Below are 17,115 nucleotides of genomic sequence, written 5' to 3' on the forward strand. Positions count from 1 at the left end.
TGTAGGAATTCAACAACAATATGAAATTACTTGAACAAAAAATAAGGCATTCAGTGTGTGTGTGTGCGTGTGTGTGTGTGTGTGTGTGTGTGTAGAGAGAGAGAGCTATATATATATATAGAGAGAGAGAGAGAGAGAGAGAGAGAGAGCGCATTTGCCCATTTTTTGTATTCCCATATGAAACATTTGTGCTCAGGAAAAACAAAACAAAGGAAACATTTCTGCCATGTCTTCAGGGTGTACAAGGTAAAAGTTAGAGGAATATATGCTGGTGGGTCTAATGTGTTCTCAGTTCCTGAAGTGGTCAGGCTGGAGAAACTGTAATTTCAGTCATGACTGAAATTCTCATGACCAGTCTCAATTCCCTCCTGCTATTCTCTCTTTCTATAGTGTTTAAGCCATCCCATCCCCCCCGGCTTGGAAAAGGGAGGGGGATGTGTCTACCATAGGTTCATACTGTGGAAAATCAGTTCGGGGAGTTGTCCAGATGAAATTAGGCATTTTATTTTGCTTCATGGTCTCACTGATAATTTTAAATGGACCACATACTTATAGGGAGGGGACGGCACATACAAGTTTTAATACGCAGACACACACAATCACTCTGTGTCCCTGAGAAGTATACATTTTTTATCCATGGCAAATACATGAAAACACAGGTGGGGATTTTAATTTGCAAATCATGAAAATATCAGCTTGCAACATGCAAATTTTCAAATGCTACAAGATCCATCAAAATTGGCATTGAGGTATCAGGCACAGAGCATAAACAGAGGCGTAACGATAGGGGGGGCAGGAGGGCCCATGCCCCAGGCGCCATCTTTGCGGGTCACATGGGGGGCGCTGCCATGACCCCCGCCGATCCCAATTTTTTTTAAAAAAATAAATAAATATTTTTTAAAATAAAAATTTCTCCGGCTCAGCGGCAGCAGTCAAGGGAGCGCGTCGGCGCCCCCTCCCCCACGAGCGGTCCCTTCCGTGCCCGTTCACTGCCAACATTCTTTGACTTGCCTCGTACCCGTTTATCTCACTGCCTCCTCCCACTACCCAGTAGGAGACAACCATTTACATTTCAATCCCCCCCCCAAAGGTTTCGCTCTCTCCTCTCCTCCCCCGCCTGTTTATTTATTTATAGGTTTAAATAATGCGCACGCTGATGTCACGCGGGCGTAGTTTCTGATGAAGGCAGGATGGAATCAAGCCAGTCAGTGGGCATAATAGTAACCGCCTTTAAACATTTTCATCCAGGGTTCTTCTCCCTTCTCTTCCCCCTCCCCTCACTTTCTACTATCGTCCCAAATGCTAACCATCCCCCCGCCGGCTTCTGCCTTCTTCTTTTTGCACATGCGCTTCAAGTGCAACCCCTCCCCTTTCTTTCAGAGACCGAGTGAGAACCGTTGCATGACAGAGAGAACGCGGGTGCGCGCGAGCCGCCGAGCGAGACTCAACAGTTCTTCAGTTAAGGAGGTGTTGTTGGCTTTGTGCGGGCGCGCGTGAGTGAGGCGCTGCTGCTGTGTGCGGGGACCGAGGCGGCACCTGTGAATCCTCTTTGGCTGTACAAACAGCATCAGCATTGTGTCCCTGCCTGGAGGAAACTGAGGCATAGAAGCCGAGGAGGAGCAGGAGAAGGGAAGCGCGTGCAGGGTGGGCGGGCGAGCGAGCGCTTATCTCTTTTTGAGGACTAGCTTGCCTTTGTTTATCTGCAGAGGGGCATATTTACCCCCCCCCCCAAGCCCTTGACTGCTGACAACTAGGCACTTTTAATGCATACACATGCATCCCTCCTTTTTGGTGGGGTGGGTTATCCTCCACCCAGTCCCCATACACACACTCTTTTAACAACTGTAGTGAAATATTTTGAGGAAATGATAAGTGCAGTCCTCCTCTCTACAGTTCTGATATTTTAAAAAAACTCCATCCATCATCAAAAGCCCCCACGATGGGCTGCACCCTGAGCGCAGAGGACAAGGTGGCGGTGGAAAGGAGTAAGATGATTGACAGAAACCTGAGGGAGGATGGTGAGAAAGCGGCCATGTATGTTGGGGAGGCGGTGGGGGCGCACGGTGGGGGGGGTGCAATTTCAGTGCTTGCCCCAGGCGCCGTTTTCCCTAGTTACGCCTCTGAGCATAAAACATGTGTGATCAGAAGAAAAGGAGTTGAAATTTCCCCAAATCATGGCTGACATCTTGACTAAATTACTCAACGGAAGCCCTATTGAAAGTATTGAGTCCTTCAGAGTAACTCCTGAGTAGTATTACTGTGCAACTTAGTCTGACTTTCAGTCAATGTTTTGTATGACAACAGTATTGTCAACTTACCATAGCAAGGACATTTACATTGTCCATTTAGACCACTACAACCACTGTTGAAGAAAAAATTCTGGCTTGGAGCACAAAAGTATATTTATCTGTATTATTTGTAATAAAGAGTGCTGACAGAACTAGTAAACTGCCGGACAGTGTTACTGTCAAGCAAAATTGTGACCATTATGAAGACCACCACTCATACAGCAGTGTGCTGCACACCCACCAGTCGGTCCATGACAAATGTCATTGACATTTTGTGACAAACAAGAACATTACCTTATTTTGTTTACTCCTTGCTGAATGAATGAAAAGGTAACTTGTGGCCTGAAGGAAGATTGTTTTAACCTTTAAGAAAGCTTTGTTTACACAATTTATATGTGCAGGAATTAATTTGGCAAGGTTTGAGAGGCTAACTGTATCTATCTTTTAAAGGTTAGTACTCATTTATTATTAAAAAACAGTTTTAAAATATGAAATTGCCCATTCAAGATTTCCAGAAGGGTAGCCATATTAATCTGTTGCAGGAACAAATCCCCTGATAACAGAGCAAAGAGGCACATTTTAAAAGTTGTGATTCTCTTTATTTAGCAGGGGGAAAGAAACTGGCCCTATCCATCCTTAGTACAGCATCCTTCCAGTGACTGTTGCCTATCATTCATAGATAGATAGATAGATAGACAGATAGATAGATAGATAGATAGATATACACACCAACACAGTATACTTTTTTTCTGTACCTTGCAATTGAGGGATATGTACCCAAGTTCACTTTTTAAAATAGATGCAGGTAGAGTCATTCACTCAGAAAGCTGTTAGAAGAGACAAGGAGCAATTACTGCAATGCGCTCTATGTGGGGCTGCCCTTGTAAGTAGTTGGTCCAGAATGCAGCAGCCAGGTTGGTCTCTCAGTGATCTCAGAAAGACCATATGACTCCTGTACTGAAGGAGCTACACTGGCTGCCGATATGTTTCTGGGCATAATACAAATTGTTGGTTATAACCTATAAAGCCCTAAACAGCTTGGGCCCTGGGTATTTAAGAGAACGTCTTCTTTGTCATGAACCCCACCGCCCACTGAGATCAGCTGGAGAAGTCTGTCTGCATTTGCCACTGACTCCTCTGGTGGCCGCTCAGTGACGGGCCTTCTCCACTGCTGCCCTGAAGTTTTGGAATGTGCTCCCTGTGCCTATCTCTGACCGTTTTTAAAAAGTCTTTAAATCAACATCTGTTCACCCAGGTTTTTGATTAATATTGTTTTAATGGTTTTAACGCTGTTCTAAAATATTCTTTTTAAAATTTTAAATTGTTGTAATGTTTTAAACTTTTCATTTTTGTTTTAACTAAAGTTTTACTTTCTGTTTTTATTTTGTTGTAAACCACCCAGAGAAGTCAGTTTTGGGTGGTATAAAAATAAGTTAATAAATAAATAATAATAATAAATACTATAATGACATCTGTAAAGACCTTGAGGTTGGAAATAGACACAGAAAAACAAGGCAAGTTTTCCAAAAGATCTCTGAACTCAGAATGAGGTTCCAGCCTCAAATTGGTATGTTAAGGGATGCAAACAGACAGATAGTAACTGATTCAGAGAAGATCAAACAGAGATGGAAGGAGTATAGTAAAAATCTGTACAGCAGGGATATCAACATCCAAAATACTCTAGAAGATATTCCCTACTTGCAAGAACCTCTAATATGGGAAGATGGTTAGATCAGCACTCTGGTCATTATCAAGTTGGAAGGCTACAGGAATTGATGGAATAACTATACAAATATAGCAGGCAACAGAAGAAGTATCAATCAAGGTTCTAACCAAACTATGCCAGCAAATTTGGAGAAGCCAGCCGATCGCAGCCGCTCTAGGCTGCGCGGCTTGTTTGCCCTCAGCCCCACCCCCTGGAGCACGTGGCACTGGGAGCTAGCTCCCATTGGCCCGGCTCCGTCTCGGAGGCGGGGCTAGCAGCAGTGAACCGGCAGCAGGCCTGTGCCGGCTCAGTCCTTCCCTGACCGAGCAGAAGGAAGGACGTGCTGCTGCTCGGCTTCGGGGCCTCCACGTGGCTGGCTGGGTACCCGAATCGGAAGCCGGAGCAGGAGGCCCACGGGAGCGGAACGTCGGGGAGCAGTGCAGCGGCCCTTCGAGCGAGCAGCGGATTGGAGCGGCTCGGCGGCCAGGGCCTCTGTAGCCCGGCCGCCTGTGGTAACGGGCTCTGGGGGGATCACAGGAGAGGCTTTTAAGTCCTCCTCGGAACGGCCTTTGATCTTCGGGCCTCTCCACACAAGGGCTTCTAGGCCCCGGCAGGCCCAAGCTGCCCAGCATCGAGTGAGGGCAGCAGGCCGCCCCAGGCCCTCAGTAGGCCGCGCCAGGCCTTCAGCGGGGGGGGGCAATTGACTAACCCGGTCATCTGGGGGGAGGGTTGATTGGACGTTGGGGGTGTTGGCTTGAACTGTGTGAACCCCTTCAACCCAGGGCCCATTTAGGCCTTCTGCTAAGGGCGGCCTTTGCCTTTATTGTCGGGCCTGTAGGGCCTAACCCCCCACACACACCCATTTTGGGGGCCTGCATTGACTAGGCCTCCCTGGTGGGCTCGTGGGCCTCCCCTGCCGGGCCTAAGCTTCATTTGGGGGCCTTTCAGTGGGGCTGGGCCTTACCACGGCTAGGTGGGGCAGGCGCTGTGACTCATAGGCCTTCCTTGCCAGCGTAGGCCTCAGTCAGGCCTTGCGCCGGCCAGGTCACTCGTTTACGCACTTGAGGGCAGGGTACAGGCCCATAAGCTTCATCCTTTGGGACATGGGCCCTAAGAAAGCCCCAGTTAAGAAAGCCCCAGTTAAAAAGGGTGGGAAGGCTCCAGCCAAGAAGGGTGGCAAGCCAACGCGGCCACCTAAGAGGCCAAACGCACCCGCCGAATCCTCCTCCGACGATGAGGGCGATTTGGAACTGGGCGCCATCAGGGCGTTTATAGCACGGCTGCAGGCCCTTGAGAGGCAGCACACCACTCTAGAGGGCGACGAGGCGGGCGGGGGGCCTTCGGGGGTGCCCCCACATGCAAAAAAGTCAAACAGGGCGGAAAAGAAGGCAAAACTAATGCAGGGCTTTGCTGACTGTCTAGCAGCTTTGGAGGCGGCGGCGGGAACTGCCCACGAGGAACCAGCGGGGATCACGACACAACCGGCGGACTCAGGACCAGGAGACGGCAGGGATGACAATGGTGAGTCCCCACAGGGGGCCTGGCCGTGGGGACTGCCCTTTAGCACCCCCTACGGACCATACGGGTGGTTCCCAGGGCCAGTTAACTGGGCATCTCCACACGCCACCTGTAATCAGGTCTGGCAAGGGGGGAGCGCTGCTTTGCCCACCCAGGGGCCAACGGCGCAGTTCAGCTCTGCTTGGCATACTGGGGATGGGCCCGTACCCTTGGGGGACCACCTCCTTCCGGCAGTTAAGGAACAGATTTGGAAAGGAGAGTGCATTGACGTGTTCCAATTGCTCTTCAAGGAGCCGGAGCCACTGGAGAAGGAGGGGTCCCAGGGGAAGGACAAGGAGAGGACAAAGCGGAAGCCCATTGAGCATAATTGGGCAAATTGGGTTTCGGGGTACACAATTTACATGGGTGTTCTGATGCAGAAATATCCAGAGCGGGGCCCCGCTCTTGTTAAGTATTTTGATATTATACACAGAGCCTTCATGGACTTTGCTGGTAATGCCTGGGAGCGCTACGACCAAGCGTTCCGCGAGCGCGCCTCCAGCAATGCGGGTATATCCTGGGAAAGGCAGCACCCCGAGTTATGGCTTCAGATTATGACACCCGCGAGGCCCTTGGTTGGCGAGCGCGCCGACAGCGGGCACCTCATTTCCAAAACACCGGCAGCGTCAGCGGCTTCGGCCTCAGGCGCACAGGGGGTTCAAGGTCCCCTGGTGTGCTGGGAATTTAACAAGAACGGGAAGTGTGCCTGCTCCCCGTGCAAGTACCGGCATGACTGTGGCTTCTGCGGTGGGCGGCACGCCAGTATCTACTGCCAGCGGGCCAAAGCCCTTAGGGGAAAAGGGGGATACCAAGGCCCGGGAGGGGCAAAGGGCCCAGCAGCCACGGCTGGAAAAGGGCCCCAGCCCAATTAAAATCCCGGTGCTCCGGAGGCTGCTGCGTGACTACCCCAACAGGGAGCGCGCACGCTATATTGAGGATGGTTTTGTGAAGGGGTTTAGGATTCCGTGCCAATCCAGGCGGGTCCATAGTTTTGCACGCAACCTAAAATCGGTTAGGGGGATGGAACACATAGTAGCGAAAAAGATAGCCAAGGAGGTGTCTCTGGGGAGGGTGCTGGGCCCCTTTGACAGGCTGCCACTGCCAACATTGCGGGTATCCCCTTTGGGCGTGGTCCCTAAGAAGGCGCCGGGAGAGTATAGGCTTATCCACCACCTGTCCTACCCAAGGGGCGACTCGGTTAACGATGGGATACCGGCGGACCTTTGCTCAGGACGGTATACATCGTTTGATGAGGCTGTGGCCATGATCAGGGGCTGCGGGCCTCGGGCACTGATGGCGAAGTGCGGCATTGAATCCGCCTTCCGCCTCCTGCCCGTGCACCCTGATGACTTTGACCTTTTGGGCTTCGCATTTAAAGGGGGATTTTACATCGACAGAGCCCTCCCCATGGGATGCTCGGTCTCCTGTGCAGCCTTTGAGGCTTTCAGCTCTATGCTGGAATGGGCACTGCGCCGGAGGGCGGGGCTACGCTCCTCCGCTCACTTTTTAGATGACTTTATTTTCGGGGGAAGGGAGGGCTCTGGCCAATGCCTACACTTACTGCGCTCATTCAGGGCACTCTGCGGGGATCTGGGGGTGCCACTGGCTAAGGACAAGACAGAGGGCCCGACCACGAAGCTTACATTTCTGGGGATAGAGCTGGACACGGTGGGACAGCTCTCACGCCTCCCCGGGGACAAGCTCGGCATCATGAGGGAATTGCTCAGGGAATGCAGAGAGGCTAGGAAGGTAACGCTACGCAAATTGCAATCGCTGGTTGGCCACCTGAACTTCGCTTGCAGGGTGGTGGCTCCAGGTCGCCCCTTTCTAAGGCGCCTGTGTGACGCCATGGTGGGGTGTAATCGACCCCATTTCCTCATTAGGGTGTCTACCGCCATGAGGGAGGATATGGGGCTCTGGCTCAGGTTCCTGGAGTCCTTTAATGGGGTGTCATTCTGGCGTTCTTCCCAGCTGCTCGAGGCCGACTTCCAGGTTCAGTCAGACGCCGCGGGCAGCCTTGGGTTCGGCCTGTACCTGAGAGGGCGCTGGTGCGCGGAACGATGGCCGGGCAGCTGGTCGGAACGGGGAATCACAAGGGATCTCACCTTCCTCGAACTCTTCCCCATTGTGGTGGCGGTGCACATTTGGGCCGAGTCCTTCAAGGACTCGGTCGTGCGTTTCTGGTGCGATAATTTGGCCGTGGTTCAGATTATTAATAGCCAGACTTCCAAATCACAGAGGGTGATGGGGCTGGTGCGGGCCCTGGTTCTAACATGCCTTCGCCATAACACGCTCTTCACCGCCCAGCATGTTCCAGGGGTGCAGAACGAGGTGGCAGATGCCCTGTCTCGCTTCCAGATGCAGCGCTTCCGGAAGCTGGCACCTGGAGCCGCCAAGGAGCCCGAGCAGGTGCCCGAATGGTTGTGGAACCTTGGGATGTAGAGGCGTTTAGGGCCATCCAAGCCTCCATAGCGCCCAGGACACGGGTTGCCTACGACAAAAGGGTCAGGGCCTTTCTGCAGTTTAGAGCTCAGGTAGGATTGGTCCATGTGTGGCCTGTGCCGCCGGAACAGCTGATGCAGTACCTGGTGCACCTCCGTGCCCAGGGGCTGGTGGTGAGCACCATGGCCGGCCATTTGGCTGCGCTGGCTTTCTTTGGGAAAGCAAGGGGCCTCCCCGACCATTCTGGGGACTTCAGGGTCTGGCGCATGCTGGAGGGCTGGGCGAGGGAGACGCCCGTGAAACCTGACCGATGTAGGCCGGTCACCCCAGAGGCGCTGCAGCTGGCACTGCGGCAACTTGCCGGGGTTTGTGCGTCTCCTTATGAGGAGGTCCTGTTCAGGGCGGCAGCCTTGGTTGCTTTCTTCGGGGCCTTTAGGGTTGGAGAGATGTTCCCCAGGAGCAGGCGCGGCCCCACGAGTAGGGTACTTCAATTCAGTGACCTCACCGTGGGTGCTTCCCGGGTGGTACTGCACCTTGGGTTTTCAAAAACAGATCAGAGAGGCAAGGGGCAGAGTGTCGCGCTGCATGCCGCTGGCGACCCGGGCTTGTGCCCAGTCCGTGCACTGGAGGACTACACGGAGGCCAGGGGTTCAGCTATGGGGTGCCTCTTTATCCACGCTAATGGGCGCCACGTGACCCAATTCCAGTTTTGGGCGGTGATGAGGAGAGCCTTTGTGGCGGCGGGGGTGCCTACCCAGGATCTGGCCCCCCACTCCTTTCAGATTGGGGCGGCTTCCATGGCTGCTCGGATGGGTTATTCGGGCCCGGAAATCCGGCGGCTGGGCAGGTGGCGGTCAGCGGCTTACCGCCGATACGTGCGGTAGATGGGCGCATAAATTCTGCCCCACCCCACCCCCACCCACGAACCATTTATTTGTGCCACTCCTAACGCTTTCTCCTCTTGCGCAGGGCCTCAGTCGGCTGGGCCGAGGGCGGCCGGGCAGCGCGCAAGAGTCCTCATACTGGGCCATTCCTTCATTTTCTGGGCACGCAAGTGGGCGCAGAGCGCCGACCCTGGAACCCAGCTTGGTTTGGGGCGTTGGGCCACTGTGGAGTGGCTTGGCCGGCAGGGCATGCAGAGGGCCCAGTTCCTGCCGATGCTGCACGAGTTCCTGGAAGGGAATCCTGTCCCGGATGTCCTGCTGCTGCATTTTGGAGGCAACGACCTGGTGGACCAGTCTGGCATTTCGCTCTCAAGACAGATTGCCCAGGACCTGGTGGTCGCCCTCTCCTGGTGCCCGGGGCTGGTGGTCATCTGGTCTGACATCACTCAGCGGCGAGTCTGGAGGGGGGCGGTGAAGCAGAACAAGGTAGATAGGGCTAGGCGCGGGGTGAACGCGGCCATGGCGCGCTTCATCGCCTCAAAGGGGGGTGGGTGCATCCCACACAACGACATCGTGTTCTCGCTCCCCCAGTTATTCAGGGGTGATGGGGTGCACTTGTCCCCCCTTGGTATGAGGTATTTCTTAGACGATCTGCGGCTGGGGTTGGCAACAGTGCTGTTAGGCCTGTGGGGTGGCGGGGCGTCAAGCTAGGCTGACGCCCGCTGTGGCGGGCACAGTGCGGAGGTGAGCGGCTGATGCGGTGCGGCACCTTAGGTAAGCTTTAGCTGTAAGGTGGAGGGGCAGATCCCTTGAGGCTTTACAGATCAGGGATGCTGCCTTGCTCCCACCTCCCTGCAACCGACACCCTTCCGTATGGCTTTACAGCGTCGGACAGGTGATGTAAATTGCAGGGTCCTGACCTTAGGTCGGCAACGAAGGGCGCCCCCTTCTGGAAGGTGGGCCGCCTGGAGCCGAGGTGTCTGTGCCATGAGATTCTAGGGCGGGGGTGGCCACGTGGTGCCCCCCCCATCCGAGCCCGCACTGTTGCTGCTCTGAATGCCAACCCCAGCTGCCGTGCCTGTGCAGGCACTGTCTTAAAACCTTGCACCCCTAATAAAGTGACCAGTTCCTCCATAATACTTCTGTGTCCGTGTCTCCTTGGGTCTGGGTGCAAGCCAGCCGATCGCAGCCGCTCTAGGCTGCGCGGCTTGTTTGCCCTCAGCCCCACCCCCTGGAGCACGTGGCACTGGGAGCTAGCTCCCATTGGCCCGGCTCCGTCTCGGAGGCGGGGCTAGCAGCAGTGAACCGGCAGCAGGCCTGTGCCGGCTCAGTCCTTCCCTGACCGAGCACCCTCCCTCCCTCCCTCTGGCATAGGTTGGGCTTTGCTGGTCGCCGTTTGGGGCCGGGCAGGAATTTTTTGGGTATACGCTTGATTGGCCTTAGCGTGCACCTTTTTTCGCCTGCCTCAACCTATACCAGTTAGTAGCAAGGTTGCTTAGCGGGATTGATTAGTTAGCCAGGGAATAGCTTGTGGTCACTTTTACCACGGGGTTGGTGGGCACAGTGCGGAGGTGAGCGGCTGATGCGGTGCGGCACCTTAGGTAAGCTTTAGCTGTAAGGTGGAGGGGCAGATCCCTTGAGGCTTTACAGATCAGGGATGCTGCCTTGCTCCCACCTCCCTGCAACCGACACCCTTCCGTATGGCTTTACAGCATCGGACAGGTGATGTAAATTGCAGGGTCCTGACCTTAGGTCGGCAACGAAGGGCGCCCCCTTCTGGAAGGTGGGCCGCCTGGAGCCGAGGTGTCTGTGCCATGAGATTCTAGGGCGGGGGTGGCCACGTGGTGCCCCCCCCATCCGAGCCCGCACTGTTGCTGCTCTGAATGCCAACCCCAGCTGCCGTGCCTGTGCAGGCACTGTCTTAAAACCTTGCACCCCTAATAAAGTGACCAGTTCCTCCATAATACTTCTGTGTCCGTGTCTCCTTGGGTCTGGGTGCAATGACACAGTGGTCAACAGATTGAAAGAGGTCAGTCTACATCTCCATACCAAAGAAAGGAGAATTAATAGATTGTGCAAACCATCACACAATATCCTTAACCTCACATGCTAGCAAAATAATGCTCAGGATCATCCAATGCAGATTAGAACTCTACATGAAAAGGGAAATGCCGGATGTTCAAGCTGGTTTCAGAAAAGACTGAGGAACAAGAGACATCATTGGTGATGCAGACTGGAAAACTGAAAAACCAAAGAATACTAAAAAGAAGTCAATATGTCCTTTATTGACTACAGAAAAGCCTTTGATTGTGTCAAAAATGTCAAGTTCTGGAATATCCTTAGGAAAATGTGCATCCCAGAACATCTCATTGTTCTCATAAGAAACCTATACACAGGACAGGATGCCACAATCCAGACAGAACATGGTGAAACAGACTGGTTCCAGATTGGCAAAGGAGTAAGACAAGGCTGTCTACTTCTTTATTCAATTTATATGCTGAACATATACTGATAGAAGCTGGATTGGAAGAAGGTGAGCATAGTTAGTTGGAGGAAGAAACATCAATAACCTTTGCTACGCTGATGACATCACTCTGATAGCTGAGAATGCAGATGATCTGCAAGCTCTAGTAATGAAAGTGAAGGAGCACAGTGAAAAAATGGGTCTACAATGAAATGTCAAGAAGACTAAACAAATGACAGCGGGTACAGCAACCAGCCTCAGAATTGACACTAAAGACAATGAAGTGGTGGATAGCTTCTGCCTTTTAGGATCGACCATCAACAGTAAAGGATCCAGCAGTCAAGAAATATGCTACAGACTAGCACTTGGTAGGGTTGCAATGAAGGCCTTGGAAAGGATATTTAAATGCTGTGACATGTCTACACCTACAAAAATTAGAATCGTTCATATCATGGTTTTTTCCATGGCACTCTATGGATGCAAAAGCTGGACTTTGAAGAAACAAGATAGAAAAAGCATTGACACTTTTGAATTGTGGTGCTGGAGAAGACTTTTGAGGATACCATGGACAGCCAGGAAAACAAACAAATGGATCATAGAACAAATCCAGAATTTCTATGCAAGGCACAAATGACCAGGCTCAAACTATCATACTTCAGACACATTATGCAAAGACCCGGCTCCCTTGAGAAGTCTACAATGCTGGGGAAAGTTGAGGGAAAGAGAATGGGAGATGACCAGCAGCAAGGTGGATGGACTAGATTACAACAGCAATGAATGCACCACTGAGAGACCTTAAAGGCCAAATTGAAGACAGATCATCTTGGAGAGAATCTATCCATGTGGTCGACACCAACTTGACAGCACTTAATCAATCAATCAATCAACAGTCCTTCACACAACAAGAAGTACGTGTATACAGACATTTGAACACAGGTACAACATAACATCTTAATAGGACTTATATAAATATCTATATATATATGGATGGATATAGAGAAAACATGTAAACTGTCTGGAAAAAGGGCTTTGAAATGCAAGAGATACCAGAAAATTTATAGCATTTCTATGTTGAACCAAATTTATGCAAGATAAGAACAGAATAACTTATTCAAAATATTAGCGATAATAGTATATCAGCTATGCCTATTGATATCAATGAGAACTCCGCACCCCCAGGGTAAATAGCAACTGTGGGGAGAGGAGTGATCCAGATTAGGAACATAGGAGGGAGGTAAATTTAAATCCTCTCTCCCCCATTCTCTGCTATTGATCTGGCTGCCAAGAAGGCAATCATGGAAACACCAGCTGTGCACTTCTCATAAAGTTTATTTTGACTCTTTCTTCCTATGTTAACCCAAAGTAGAACCATGAATAAATGGTGGGACTAATATCTTGAGTCCAAATTTGATGAAGCCTAATTTCCTAATAAATCCTAGCTCAGTGGCTTCATATTGGAGCCTCCCTCTTGATATATAGTGGCTTTGAAGTCAAAAGCACAGCATCCTGAGGGATTGCTTTCAAGGCACTTCTTTTGGGGCTTCTTTTTGGGCGCTTCTAGGAAAATGTTTTTTTCCTGGAAACGGTATTGTGAAGTCCTTTTAAAAAATCAAGCCACAAAAAAGATGTGGTGTGTCTCTGTGTCTACACACACTTCCTCCAGAGTGAAGATGAGGCAACCTGCAGCTCTGTCCCCTACTCAACCCTGTAAAAGGACAGCAAGCAGCAAGGGGAAGGATCCCTGTTGGAGTTCTGATAGAGTTCTGTAACAACAGCCATGAGCCTACTGACTATTCCAGCTTTCAGAGGCTCCCTGCTGTTGTTGAGCACCTTGTTGTTCCAACAGTGTAGGTCTGGCCCTCCAACAGTGTGGAACACATTTAGACATGTTGCACAAGCCTAATGTCAGCCACTTAAACATATGAAACTAGACAGTGGCTGACATCTACACTAAATTACTCATGAGTAGTGCCACTGGAATTAATGTGATTATCATGAAGTTTTGTCTGGCTGTGTTGGTCAAAAATTGTAATATTCAAGTCAAATAAACTTAATGAACCAAAATCTACATACTACAGAACTTTTAGCATAGTTTATAGTAAAGGATATTTTGTTCCAGACACAAAAAATTTATTTTAAAAATCCTTGAGTGTGTAGTATTTAAAGAGACCTTCCTGTTTAACTGGTATGTTATGATATGATGCTAGCAACTATTTTAAATTACAACAGTTTATAGAATGGTTGATGCTAATTAGAAATAGCCATAAGGGAACATGTTTTTAACTTTTCAAGGATATTTGACTGAGAATATACAATCCAAATTAAGTCAATGGCAAACATTTCTTTAATGCATCATTATTGCTGTTAATAATTCCCTTTTCTATCCAGCATTCATAACAACCTTCTTAACCACGCTGCTCACCAGAAACTAACACAGCATTTTCTTAGTATATTTAATTTTTAATCTACCTCTTTTGCTTCACAACATCCCTTGACATGGTACACTCTGCGGAATCTTGCTTTTGGTACACTACAATATGGAAAACATGAACTAACCCAATGAAACAATTTGATAATAAAAGTTAGTTATATTCCTGAGACTAGGTCTGCTCACTTTTGCCCCCCTAGCTGTTTTTGGATTACAACTCCTATAATCCCCAGCTACAGTGGCCAATAGCCAGGGATTATGGGAGTTGTAGGCCAACAACTGCAGGAGGGCCAAAGTTGAGCAGGCCTGGACTAGACAGAGGAAAAAGAGCTGGTCTTCTGGAAAATGAATTGTCCCTTTGCTTAGCAGGTTCTGTCTTGGTTTGAATCTGGATGAGTGACTATATGTGAGTGCTGCAAGATATTAGGGGATGGGACATAGCTCAGTGGAAGAGCATCCACATGCTTGCATGCAGTAGGTCCTAGGTTTAATCCCTGGCATTTCCAAGTAGGGCAGGGAGAGACTCCTGCCTATAACCTTGGAGAAGCTGCTACCAATCAGTATAGACAATACTGAGCTAGATGGCTCGATGGTCTGACTCCATATAAGACAGTTTTCTATGTTCTTGTGTTCTCTAAGACCATCCGGTTAGATTATTCCCACAGAAGCTGGGAGAGGTAGTTACTTTTTTCCTGGGACATCCCTGTATTGTGTAAGAGATACCAGTTGGTTGGGCTGCAAAATCTGAACTGTTCCCTAAGAAAGTCTCCATCAGCCATGAGGACTAGCCGTAAACTGAACTGCAGGTCTGGCCTCCAAGAATGGAAAGCACTGAATATGAAGGCATCTTTTGGCAGCAAAAAGTCTCACATAAAGCATAAAGTCTCACAATCACAGGAATGCCCACCATCATGGGTAGGGTTCTGCCATCTTCAGGTAAGCTTTGCTGTAAGCGTAAGTGGTGGGATGCATGGGTGAGTGATGTGGTGCGGGTAGGACCACTATACAGCTACAGCAGGGCAAATTTATGTTTGAAGAGGGCTTATGACTAATACTTGAAATCAGAGCTCTCATAGGAACATAGGAAGCTGCCCTATACTGAGTCAGACCATAGGTCCATCTAACTCAGTATTGTCTACACAGACTGGCAGTGGCTTCTCCAAGGTTGTAGGCAGGAAGCTCTCTCAGCCCTGTCTTGGAGATGCTGGGGCGGGGCGGGGGGAATTGGGACCTAGATGCTCTTCCCAGAGCAGCTTTATCCCCTGAGGGGAATATCTTACAATGCTCACACATCAAGTCTCCATTCATACACAGCCAAGGCAGACCCTGCTTAGCTAAGGGGACAAGTCATGCTTGCTACCACAAGACCAGCTCTCCTTTCCAATGGCTCTAGCAACCACAGTGGCGCTAAATAGCTCCCTAAGTTTTCATTTATTATTTATTTAGCATATTTGTATACCACCCGAAATGCAAGTCTCTGGGTGGTTTACAACAAAACAATACAAACAACAAATGAAAGGGTGAAAACATTACAATAATTTAAAATTTAAAACAACATCAAAACTATTTAAAAGCATCAAACTATTAAAAGTTCTGTATCTCCTTTTGTGTTTCTATTTCTGATTGTGCAATGTCAAGTAGACCTTTCTTAAACGCACTAGGTTTCTGAAGTACATTGTCTACAGTACTTTGAAACAAGACACTGAGTACAAAATGAATTGATTGCATGCTCTTATAGGAAAGTCATAATACAAGGAAATGAGGTTTGTTACACATACAAGCAGAATGGAATTTCATCCAGTTCAAGTTATATTAATGATGGAAATAATTTACAATGTTTCAAAAAGGTGGAAAAAAATCAAAAGGAAATATCATGAAAGTTCTGTTAACTTTCAAACTAAACTTCCATATATTGGGAATACTTATTGAAGCTGTCAGTTTGTGGTGGCAGGAGATTAAAAGTTATTTTATTGTATCATTTTAAAAAATTAAGTATGTTATTGTTATTATTGGTAGACATCCAGACTAACAGCTCATGTGCTGAAAAATGTTGTGTGTGTGTGCAATGAGGTAATGCACAAGCAGAGAATTAGAGATTTTAGCCAATCCTCCCTTCCTTGTACAGTCCGATCTGCCACCCATAAATATGTCCCTTAGGACCCCAGAGCCCCAGAAGCTGTTAAATGAGAATTTTCTTCGAACACAAGAAGCTTTCTCTCCAACAGGCAGGATCCTTGATTTTCTTGAATTAGTAAGATTGGTGCACAGGGGCTGACCTGTCATACATAATAACGGTTGTCTAAAAGAAAGACCATTAACCAATTAAAATTTGAGGCTTCAATTCCCTTGTCCACTATAAATAAGCAAGCTTCAGAGTCTCTCCACAGAAGATGTCAGTCCAGTGACTTGTTCACCATTACCTAATAACTAAGTTGACTACACCAGTTTCTCTGTTTCTCCTAAACTGGACTGTAAACAAAAGAAAATACAGCACTTCTGAGGCTAGCACAAGGTAACCTTTTCCTCAGAAGCTACTGTTAATAGATGATGATACTCTACAGGAGCCGAGATTAAATACAAAACACATTGCTGTAATTTTTCAGGGGATTGCAAAGCACTTCTCCCCATTCATATTGAGGGCAAGAAGTATTGCCACAGATTTGGCTATGTGATGACATCACATCTACGATATCATCAGATAGCTTATTAATAATAAATGTCATGCTTCTTGCCCTCACTTTGATATGACTTCATGAGGTTTTCATGTAGCCAAACCTGATTGATTGGCTATATGATGTCATCACATTGCCTACATAACCCCTGATTTGCTAGGATCACATCAGGAAAAAGCTCATAATTTTAACATAAGGGGACTGCTCTAGAACGGCAGATCCAGAAAAGAAGCCACTGTGAACAGGCAAGAGACAATGGGGTTGTTTACACAAGCACCCCTACCTGGGCTTCCACAGCCCTACTCAGGTAGGGTTGCTCATGTGGAACACTGGGATCCGACCTGATTCTGGTGCTGCAGAACAGTTACAGTGGGCCTATACCAAACATAAGCAGAAATAATTTGGGTCCAGTAAATCCAAGACTAGTTTTCTTAATCTTTTGTGAGTCTGTCCCAAATTATTCAGACTGACTGAAGCATAAAGTCTGTTTATCTTTTTCTAGGAACATATCTACTGTATGTATTCATCATTGCTTCATCTATCATTCTACATATCTGCTACACATAAAGCTCGAATAATACCCATACATTCAAGAACGTATGAATCCCTGAAGAATCCCTACTTGCTCTTTAATTCAGATGTTTTAAATAGTATGAACTGCATGCCTGAACACAT

General features: G+C 48.9%; 1 protein-coding gene across 2 annotated transcripts; it reads left to right on the forward strand.

Moving 5' to 3' along the window:
• The first annotated feature begins 4,153 nt into the window (after positions 1 to 4,153).
• On the forward strand, positions 4,154 to 10,837 carry LOC128351608 (uncharacterized). 2 transcript variants are annotated; one of them, XM_053311291.1, is made up of 3 exons: positions 4,154 to 4,505; positions 5,416 to 7,959; positions 8,962 to 10,837. In XM_053311291.1, the coding sequence occupies exons 2-3, from the start codon at positions 6,280 to 6,282 to the stop codon at positions 9,349 to 9,351; spliced, it is 2,070 nt and encodes a 689-aa protein (XP_053167266.1). In that variant the 5' UTR covers positions 4,154 to 4,505; positions 5,416 to 6,279; the 3' UTR covers positions 9,352 to 10,837. The 2 variants fall into 2 exon arrangements, with proteins under 2 accessions (XP_053167266.1, XP_053167265.1); XM_053311290.1 differs by having other exon boundaries at positions 5,419 to 7,959.
• Positions 10,838 to 17,115: the final 6,278 nt, after the last annotated feature.

Source organism: Hemicordylus capensis, chromosome 3 (assembly GCF_027244095.1).
Source record: "Hemicordylus capensis ecotype Gifberg chromosome 3, rHemCap1.1.pri, whole genome shotgun sequence".
NCBI classification, from domain to species: Eukaryota; Metazoa; Chordata; class Lepidosauria; order Squamata; family Cordylidae; genus Hemicordylus; species Hemicordylus capensis.

What these genes read in the sequence shown, in the direction of transcription:
- LOC128351608 (XM_053311291.1), top strand. Translation starts at nt 6,280, where the DNA reads ATGACTGTGGCTTCTGCGGTGGGCGGCACGCCAGTATCTACTGCCAGC. An exon ending in CCGCCAAGGAGCCCGAGCAG is followed by an intron (nt 7,960 to 8,961) that starts GTGCCCGAATGG and finishes CCTCTTGCGCAG; the next exon opens with GGCCTCAGTCGGCTGGGCCG.